General features: G+C 35.3%; 1 protein-coding gene across 1 annotated transcript; it reads right to left on the bottom strand.

Moving 5' to 3' along the window:
• Positions 1–7,038: 7,038 nt before the first annotated feature.
• LOC145581706 (putative protein phosphatase 2C 14) lies at positions 7,039–10,228 on the bottom strand. The gene is made up of 5 exons (XM_081638735.1): positions 9,611–10,228; positions 9,337–9,507; positions 8,608–8,778; positions 8,318–8,497; positions 7,039–7,823 (listed from the first exon to the last, which is right to left on the bottom strand). Exons 1-5 carry the CDS (start codon positions 10,004–10,006, stop codon positions 7,080–7,082), a joined length of 1,662 nt encoding a protein of 553 aa, XP_081494861.1. The 5' UTR covers positions 10,007–10,228; the 3' UTR covers positions 7,039–7,079.
• Positions 10,229–11,312: the final 1,084 nt, after the last annotated feature.

Here is an 11,312-nt window from a genome sequence, read left to right on the forward strand (position 1 = left end):
TAAAATCACAAAGATTAGAGAGTTCTAAAATATCATTAACAATACTACCAAAGCTGCTGCTTTCTCTTCTTTTTTTATGTAGGTGATTACCAGCTTCAATCGCTATGCTTAAGGAGTGCCTTGCTGCCAGAGATTCAGCGACATTCACACCTTCCTGAGCACACAAGTTGCTGCCATATCGTCTCCTAGGTAGTCATGCATTATACCCCCCAAACCAGTCGTACCATCCTCGAAACACGCTGCATCATTGTTTATCTTGTAGTGCTCACACTCCGGTTTTTCCCCAGACATGCTTTACAGGTGCAGGGGCTGTAAGAGCAGTGGGAACTATCTCATTTGCCTTCTCATACTCCCCCACTATACTCACAGCTTTCTGAAGCAAATCAACAACCCGGATTCTTTTCTGATCAAAGACCCACGCATTCCTTCATAACCAAATACCCCATTACAGAGACCAGAAAATACTCCACCAATCGATTTGAGTAAACTTCTTTTCCAACCAATAGTCATCACTCACATACCCTAGGTACTTGCATATCAGCAATTTCAGTATCTCTTGGTAGCACTTTAAAATTTACTATCACATTAATGTAAGAGTTGATTGATTTATTTATAGATATTTGCAGTTATTTTTAGTCAATTATTTCTTCGTATTTTATTTAAACATATTTCTTGCAGCAAATCTTACGAATCAGTTTAACTGGAATCGACAGACTCGTCGTTAACTGTTATAACATCTATCATTATTACAATCATAGAAAGTACATAGAATCAAAACTTATATTTACAATTACTGAAATGTAAAGAATTATCTACAAAAGTACTGTCTAATACAGACCTTCAATCTCGACTTACTCTAACACATTGACCATGGATTAATTCCCTCATTCTCGTCCGCGAATAGTTTGTTGAAGAACCAGGTAGAAATCGGAAAAAGAAGGACGAGCAAAATCACAGCAAATATCAAACTGAGTATTATTGCAAGTAATTGAAAATACCAATGTTCTTTGACAAGCTGAGAGAAATATTGTTGACCATCTATTAGCATGTTGTGTATGATGTCCATGGTATGAACAAACAGCAATACTAAGGCGATTGTTATAATGGCTGTGATTATCAGCTGATAAACTTTCTTGACAACCTCATTTCCGGTGACTTTGTCCTCTGCATCAGTATTTTCTGGTTGTTGTTCGTCTCCGGCAACGGCATTATTGACAATCACCTGTAAAACCTCTTCTTTGGGTTCAAGATTGTCCTCAGGCTCGGCATCGTTATCGATAATCACCTGTATTACATCATCTGCTTGCGGCTTAGAAAAGTGTTTATCGATAGACATTTTGATTTCAAGAAGGAAGATCAAAAATGGCGGTCACCTTAGAAAAGTGTTTATAATATGCAGAAAAGAAATAATACTCTGGTTTTCTTGAGAAATAATTCTCTGGTTTAGTGAGGAGAAGAATTGAATATACTAGTATGTAAAAATGAAGTCAAGGAATTTCTTGGGCGTTTGAAAATTCAGCGGAATCGGAGTATTTATAGAATGAGACAGAACTACGCAGCTTTCAAAAATTTTAGGCTTGCTTGTTTGATTTTTATGGGCTTATCTTTCCACTATGGGTTTAAGACCTATTCCCTCGACATTTCCACCATTTATCAAGGATCAAACGGTTTTTCAAAGATTTTACTTGATCGAATAAGATTTTTTTTTTTTTTTTTTTTTTTTAGGAAAAAGTATTCGAGTAAGATTTCATATTGTGAGGATGTCTTTTTATTTCATTCATCTAAAGGTGAATGTGAAAGTTTTCTAATCATTGTGCGAATTGAGGTTGACGTTTTAATAATATGCTAATTTTTGGATTTTTTTTTTTCGGGATATTGGAAAAGCATTTTAGCAAAGAGAGGCGTGCGTTATGGTAAGGAAATTTGCATTGGGACATATACTAGTCCTTGATCAATTTTGAAAATATCAAAGGAGATTTGTCTTAAGGCCAGTAAAAAGATTAAAAAAAAAACATTAATTTCTTATCCCTATGGCATTTGTTGTAAATTGTAATGCTTGATTGAGGTTGAGTCTCTATATATAAGTTCTTAATCAACCAATAAATCATTTAGGTTGATGCTATTTGAGACACACTTGATTGATTTATCATTTGAGAGACTCTAAATGAATTCAAACATTTAAGTAAACGCACTGAAACTTTTGAATTACCGTTGTTTATTATTGTTTAGAGGCTGAGCATTAAGTTCTAAATGAATCCACGGTCTTGTGGGGTTAGTAGCTACAATGTAGTATTTGTTGAATTCTTACGAACGTGTATTAACCCCATTGACTAAGTGATATTGAGAAGCGATTGTGATTAATCTATATGGTTGTGAAGACTAGCCATATTAATGGAAACCTTAGGCGGTTTTCCTACAACGAACCCACTCTTAAGGTGAATATGCTTGGCTGAAAAGAGCATATTTCTTCTAGGTGTTCATATAAATTTTAGAAGGATGTATGTGTTGATGGGGGTCTTGCGCTAAATCTTGGAGTTACACGGTTCGTCCACTCCATGGTCAAGAGCTTTAAGGGTTTCAAGGTTTTCCACCGTTAGACTTGTAATTCATTTCCTCATTAGACTAAGCACTAGATTTTAAATTACTTATGTAATGTCTAATTGTGACGTACTAATCTCTTCTTATGCCCAATATGTTGCTTCTCATTATTTTGTTGTTCTCTTCCATCTCTTTGGTGGGGGATTGTTGTAGTAAAGAGATCAGAGGAAGACGTAATTTGTTGGAATAAAGAGATTAAAGCCTTATTGGTTTTAGAGTTTGATCGGTTTAATTTACTCCACAAGACCACAAGTAGGTTGTGGCCTACCACATTTAATTTGTCCACACTTGTGAGTTGTAGAGTAGACTTGTATATTTTTTGGCCTAGTTTAGGTCTTAAGCTCGAGTTGCTTAGCGTTTCTTGATCGAGACTCAAGATTTCAAACATTTCAACCGAGATTGAAGGTTGTATCCATTAAAATTCATATCAAATATATGGATTGATCATTTGAAATCTTGAAACTTCAAGAACCAATTGGCAAACAAAGCTAAACACCATATCATTCAAACTCGTTTAAAAACAAATTTAAAAAAATCAAATCAATTAAAAGCAAATTTTGCTATTACAACATCAAATTAACTATTCATATCCATAAACGCCTATGTCACTAGCATGCAAAAGTACACGACAAGTTGGACAAGAATGGTTGCCCTCCTCGTTATACCAAGAATTCATGCAAACCTCATGAAACTTGTGACCACATAGATCCACAACCCACAACCTAAATGTAGTATGTTTGGATATAATGAATTTCTCCAAGCAAATCGCGCATTCGGTGCAATTCTTGGTCACTTGTTTTATCCTCTTCAATTCATGTACCGTGTAGGGGATCCTCACATTGGTATGGAAGTTGACCAAACCCGCGTGCCGGATTATTCCAGTCTTAGTGACACGCTTAAGATCCCGACCAGAGAAGGTGCGACCAGTATAAGTAGGGATATCCTTGGCTAACAAGGTGTACGTACCGATGCACCGATCTTTGGTCATCAATCCAGTGGCAGCAGAATATAATCCAATTTGTATCTGAGAATTAGAATCTGACATGAACTTGGTGCTAACATGCAAGGTTAACTTGTGATTCCACGTTGGGTTCGACGATCCACCCAACGTATTAATCGGAGTACGTTGCGCCGTAGCCTGGTTATCAATCCACACTGCTGCGTAGGTTCGCATCACACCACCAAGGCTCATCGCCCGGGTCCAAGTTCGGGGTTTTAGAGCTTCTCCCGACATAATCTCTAACTCTATAACAACCTCTTTCTCTGTTGTTGATGATCCTGCCATGCTCAATATTTTTTACTTGTGATATTCGATCTTGTACTAAAAAGCTTAAGTACATATATGTATACTAGTTGTATCTTATGACTTAGCTTGGAGCTTAAGCTATATATGAGATTGAAATACCTAATTTATTTCCATATATATATAACAATGATCTTATCTTTAATAAATATGAAGACGGATACTCTATTTGTAATTTAGGAAGTATATAGCTACTAGGCACTCGCTTATATTATTGGACTTAGATAGCCATTGCGTGCCTATTGCCCTATTGGTGTTAGTGTCTTAGAATATAGAGATTTAAATCCAGTTTGTTGTTTGTTTTGTACAATTAAGGCATTTCAATACACGTTTATTTTATGACTTGGAGCTTAAGCTATATCATTCTAAACCCACCACGTATACCATACATCACCCTCCAAAACCACTAGACCCACCATGAAAACTAACCAAAAAAAACCCTAAGCATCTCCATAAACACCCCTAACCACCTCATAAACAACCCCAAACATCTTGACGAAAACCCTTAACACCTAAAACAAACCAATAGAGAGAGAAGAAGGTTGGTAGTGGTTTTTCCCCCTTGCATACCTTCAATTGAAAACCCTAAACTAAGGTAAATAAAAAAATGACGAAATTAACAATCAATTTCATTAATTTTAACAACTTACCTGCCTCAAAATTAGGTTAATTAAGGTTCTTTCCAGCAATTTGAGCAAAACAATGGAGTTTATCCCTTCAATTGATAGAATTCGAAGGTTCATTACTAGGAAGAACAGAGGAGAGAGAAAGTCTAATTAGAGGGGAAAGGGGAAAAAAAGAAAGGAAGGGGTTTTTTCAAGTGGCTGGTGATGGCGGCTAGGTTGGTGGGTGGTGTTGTCGGCGGTTGGGTTGGCTAGGCAGTGGTGTCGGCGGCTGGGTTGGCTAGGTTGTGGTTTGGTGGTTTTGAGGAGAGAGAAAGTAATTGGAGAAAAAAGGGGGAAAAAGAAAAGAAAAGTGTCGCCACGTGAACTTCACGTGATGGTCAACGCTGGGAAACCGAGTCACTCCCCCTAAAACCGTCCTAAGGTGTGTTCTTGCAAAAAAAATCTAGTTTTAGGTGTGTTTTAACAATAACAAAAATTTATAAGGTGTTTTTTCACAATAAAAGGGTTATAAAAGGTGTTATTTGACAAATTTTCCATTATATAATGAACATTATTTATATCTACCCATTGATTTAAAGATAAAATTCAAACAATATTTCACAATAAGCAATGAATTAATTATGTCAGAAATAAAATACGTTACATTTACAATAAAGGGACATAGACATTTACAATAGTTTATCAAAAGATCTGTAAAGACCATTACCTGATATAATAATAGACATATGAAAGAAAAAAAATAGTATACATCATGTTTTCTGATAAGGAACATTATTTTAATAGTATGTTCATTTCAATATAGCTATATGTTTAGATCAATATCTGTAACCATTTTTTTAAAAAAATAAAGGATGTACGAACCAAGGATTATTCCTAGCAATATACCATAGGGCATAGGCAGCTTCTAACTAATATAAAAAAGGAAAATTTGCCAATTACTACCGCGTATTAATGCGTATTTGAAAATTACTACCGCGAAATAAAAAACTTGTGACTTACTACCGTAAAAACTTAAAAAAATTTGCGATTACTACCAATCTCCATTTTAAGTCGTTTATGACGTCACTAACCCAACTTAAACCCATGGTTAACCTATTTAACCACCTAAAAATAAAAGAAAAATAAAAAAAGGCTTAACCCATGGTTAACCCCCCAACTAAAATAACTAAACCTCACTCTTTCACTGTTTTCCCCTAATTCAGAAAATTGAGGAACTTAGAAATTTCTCCAAATTGCTGCTCTTTCTCAAAATTGAAGACTAATACCAGTGTGCCTCATTTTCAGCATCACATACTGAGTGTTCATCTTCCTTGTGTTGCGGTTAACATCAACAATTTGTTTCTTCAGACTCTAATTCTCCAAGCACAAGGTCTTCTTGTCTTTTAGCAGCCCCAAAATTAAGTCTCTCTGCCACATTGTCATTTCTTCATCATACCACACAAAATTTTTGCAGCCTCTTGTATTGTTCTCCGCATCAAAGTCTGGACAAGCTACAAACCTCCTACCTGGGTTTTCTTTGGTCCAGGACTTCATAATTGAAGTGTTCAACCCACATTTGCATTTCCAACCCTTCGACCTTGCCCCCCTAAACATCTCCCTGTTAAGTCAACAACAAAAACATAAACTTTTATCACTTATTATCTTTAAAACTTAGTTTAATTCAAAGAAGTATACAATACCCCTAAATTTGTAAATCAAAATCGCACTCCAAAACCCTCAATTGCGAATTCCAGAAATTTCGTTAAACCCTAGAATTCTAACACAATTAAACAACACGTTTGGGAGCGAAATTAAACAAATTGAGAATTTACCTGAATCGATTTGAAGATACCTTCGAGGTATTAGTCTTCAATTTTGAGAAAGAGCAGCAATTTGGAGAAATTTCTAAGTTCCTCAGTTTTCTGAATTGGGGGAAAACAGTGAAAGAGTGAGGTTTAGTTATTTTAGTTGGGGGGGTTAACCATGGGTTAGGCCTTTTTTTATTTTTCTTTTATTTTTAGGTGGTTAAATAGGTTAACCATGGGTTTAAGTTGGGTTAGTGACGTCATAAACGACTTAAAATGAAGATTGGTAGTAATCGCAAATTTTTTTAGGTTTTTACGGTAGTAAGTCATAAGTTTTTTATTTCGCGTTAGTAATTTTCAAATACGCATTAATACGCGGTAGTAATTGGCAAATTTTCCTATAAAAAATAATAAGCTCGTTGTATGCGAGATGAATAGCTCATTTACGTAGTATATTAAATGATGTAAGCCCGGTGTATGCAAACTCTGAAAAATACATGTACAAAAATGATCAAATTTAATTCAATACAATAAAGAGAAGAATATGTTTATTTCTCTCACCTCTACGTACTCCCCATAATCTTATATGGTTCACTTAACTGAAATAATCCTTCAGAAGGGTTGTCAATTTTGACAAAACGAAGTTGGTTCTAGGATTGTCATTTCAGATTAGACTAACTCAGAGAAATTCATAGAGAACTATGTTAGAATTACATACTGGTTTACTGAAAAATAAGTGCGAGTATTTATAAAATAACCAATCGAATCTTACAAGGTAGAAAGCAAAGCATTCCTATCTAACTTATAATGCTTCAGATCAACTACCATCACAGTAATGTCATCCATACTACCCCTACTTACAGCGAGATTTACAAGCTTTTTGCAAGCAGCTACTAGGCCTTCAGAAGTGGGTTTCTTATTCTCTCTATTCGGGGACTGAGTTTTTATGCTCTTGGGCGAAAACAATGAAATTCGTCTCAACTTTGAAGGACTCTCATTTTTGTTGAAGTCTGTGCAGGTGTTTTCTGTCTTATTGCAGCTTGGAGACAAAGATTTCATATTCTTGTGCGAAAACAGTGAAGTTCTTCTTAACTTAGTAGGAGGACTGTGATTTTCACTGTCAAAGTCAGAAAGGCCTTCCTTTTCTATCTTCTTATAGCTTGGAGATGGAGAGGGAGTTTTCATGTTCTTGTTCGAATATACTGAAGTTCTTCCTAATTTTACAGGACTGTGATTATCATTATCAAAGAAAGAAACATCTTCCTTTGCCATGGTTGAATTGTCTGCCTTCCTGAAGCTTGGAGATGGAGAAAGTGTTGTCTTCTTTTTCTGCTTGATGAGGGAAACCCGTTTCACCTTCGGAGAGGAGCTTGTGCTAACACAAGCATATTCATCATCATTCACCTTAAAGCTACTCTGGTTTTTATTATTTAAATCATCGATTGGAAGTTCAGGTTTCTTGTCAAACATACAAGACTGCTGCACAATGTCAATGGCTTCTTGGTTTCCAACCTATTGAATAGGAAAAACAAATAAATGATTGTTATTAAACTCAATAATGTCACATAAATGAATAATGTGATTGATGCTTCAAAAGGTAAGTGCACTATCCCCGTTCACAGCAGTTATTCTCTTTCAGCTGAACATGTTAAGTTTTTTGCCGACACAGGCTCAACTTCGACTGTAATTTCTTAATAATATAATTAAGCTAGGGAGTACACAAACAACACCCGCAAGCAACTATCGATTATAATATAGAATAATAGAGCCAATTCTCATTCCGGAGAAACCGTAAAGTACAAAAGCCAGAAAAAAACAGATAAACTAGACAATTATATGACATTGGAAGCAAATCATTAAAAAAAAAAAAAAAAAGCAAAATATGTTGCACAAAGAGCAATAACATGAACAGCAATGACCGCAAAATACACAGAATGACTACAAATTATACCAGCAAAAGACAATATCAACAGGCAAGTGTATGGAGAACAGCAATAAGTTGTTACCTCTTCCCACAGTCCATCAGACGCTAAGACAAGAAAATCCATATCAGGAGTCAAATGCAAAATTGTTGAATGTGGCTGAGACACCACCCAATCTTTTAGATGGGCATCTCCAATACTTCTCGAAACTGACAATACTCCATGAACTCTCCAAGCTCCCTTATGGAATTCTACATATCCTCCCTAAGTAATAAACCCATTGAAGCACCAATATTTCAGATGTTTTATCCGAAGCTATGTACGTTTAATTATGACCATAAGGTCCATAACCATATAGAAGCATTAGAAGGTACCTTATCCTCGATTCTTTTCCGCTCTTCCTCCATCCCGGCTCTATGGTCCTTTGTGAGAGCCTCTGCCACTCCACCTCTACAAAGAACAGCCCTGCAGTCTCCCAAATTCGATACAACCATCTCTGACACTTCTATCAGAGCTGTGACACAACAGGAACCACTGCTTAATTCCTGGACAGAAGAAAAGGGTGTGAGGAAAAATACTCATTAACTATGATAAACATGCAGCAAAGCAAACATTTAGCTTGTGACGGATCAATGAATCATACACTTAGTACTATAGCATACACTACAAGGATTTGTTATGAAACCCAAAATTGCAGCTTCTTACGGAATTAAAAAAAATATATATATATATCATTGCATTCTCACTGGATTAGAGAAATAATTGCAACATTAACTTAATCCACCAAACAACCTCAAAATGAACAGCCAAATTTTGAAATGATTTGAATTGATTAGCAATTTGCATGTCTAACAAACGAAAATCCTGTCCATAGGCCACTCAAAGGAATAGTCCATACAAAAACAATAGGCATTTGACCAAACATCAACTTATTGATGAAGACAACTACATACAGAACAAGAATCACATTTTTTTACAACATCTTTTTGGAAGAAAGCTCCAAGAAAAGTTTTATATTCATTAGATTACTAACAAGTATATATTTATAGTAACTTAGCATATAAACGATAAATAAATAAAGAAAGCTGTGCCTCAAAAGTTACCTGCTCCAAGAATTCTCTATCTGTTTTAAGATAAGCTGCTTTTACTGCTTCTTCCTTAGCCATATTTCCATCACAATTATGAAGCAACTCAATGACATTCTTATGTAAACTCTCTGCTACAAACTCAGCCGCTTTTCTCCCTCCATGCCCATCATAAACCCCAAAAAAACCCTGAAAAATTAAACAAATTTCACTATTTTAGTCTCAATGCAATAAAATAACACTACAAAATACAAGCGGCATTTTGACAAACAATTGGTGTGCATTAACATACCTTCTTAGCATTACCGTCAATGGAAGAAACAATCTTGTGGGTATCTTCCATAAACTTCTTCTTACCCTTAATTGAACAAACCCCAACACCCAAATCCTCAAAACAATAAATTCCATCATTTTTAACAGGAGAACACCCAAATTTTATCTGGGTATCAACCAAAATTTCCTGCAATACATTTGGGATTTGAATTTTCGGGGGTCTTTTACGCTTCAAAGAACAAACAAATTTTGGGTTTTCTACAACAGGGATTAAAGATTCAGATTCAGAAACTAAATTACAGGGTTCCAAATCTTTACCCATTTCAATTGGAAGATCAGAAAAGGATGAATTAAGAGAGAGAAATTGTGTATTGCAGGTCACTATGATTCTGGGTTTTGCTGGAATGCAGGGCATTTTGAGAATGTAAGACTGAAAAAGTTCTAAAATTCTAACGGCTAGAAGAAGAAGGGGTTAAATTAATGGAGTTGGTCAAATTGGAAGGAGAGAGAAAGTCAAACTATGATTAGTGGAAGATCGTAGGGTTACTATTGCGCTTCGAGCCGTTAAGAGGGAAACTTTAGGAGTTTAGGGTCTATATGGTGTTAGAAAGAAATTAAAAATGGTCAATGTTTTGAAATTGATTCATTTTAATTACTGAAACAAAAAAATCACGAATTTAATTTGAAAGCATGGTATTGGCTTTCAATTTTTGATAATTTTCGAATATTCTAGATTTGGGATGAAATGAGAGCAAAGTGCTTTCTTTGAATCCCATGAGACCCCAACAGACCATTTGGATGATTAGAATCAACCACTTTACAATTAAACTACTCTCTCTGTTGTTTTTTTTTTCTTTTTTTTTTATTTGCATAAGTTTGACTGACACATTGTCGAGACACAATTTTGACCATTAATATTTTTAATTGTCTATTAGTAAAAATTATAATAAAATTATACGGAGTATTATGAAACTAGACATTAAGACTAATCTATTGATATATATATAATAACATTTAATTATTTTATAGAGGTGAACAAATTAAGTCAACCATGAAATGTGAATAGTGCAAAAATCAAAGCGATGCATTTTAAAAAAAAAAAATGGAGGGAGTATCCTGTTAATCAATTACATACACACAACCTTTTATTAATTTCATGACACCATGACCCTTGATGTGTCCGAATAGTGGTCATATGTGATTTTAAACAGCAATATACGACCTCAATTTGCATTTCTTAAATTTATTAGACTCTATGGTCGTGTTTCGTATATTAACCTTTAAACTTACCCTCTAGAGAGTACTTTTAGCTGTAACAATGTTAGATACCATGATACTTATCGGAGTTCTCATAGAGCCCTACAAGACCTACTTGGTGTCCAAAACCGTCTCATTTATGCTTTAATCTCTCTTCCTCCTCAAGATCATGTCTCCAAATGCATTGCTTAGCTTGGCCTTGTGTTGCCTTAGGCCTCTTGCATTGCTTTCTCTTGCCTTAGCCCTAAGGTAAGCCAGTATGCTACCCTTTATTGCCAAGTATTTTTTTAAAAAAAAGGAAGAGGTGGTTTATGCCTTGTCCTTATGTCTTGGCTCAACAATGTCAACATACCTTCTCATAATCTCATGCCTTGGATAAGTTATAGTAGCAGCATCAACACCCCAAGGGGCAAGGGCCTAGGCATGGTCGTGTTCAGATAATAGCGACATCAACTATTCAACGC

This window comes from Chenopodium album, chromosome 15, assembly GCF_948465745.1.
Source record: "Chenopodium album chromosome 15, dcCheAlbu1.1, whole genome shotgun sequence".
Classification (NCBI taxonomy): Eukaryota; Viridiplantae; Streptophyta; class Magnoliopsida; order Caryophyllales; family Amaranthaceae; genus Chenopodium; species Chenopodium album.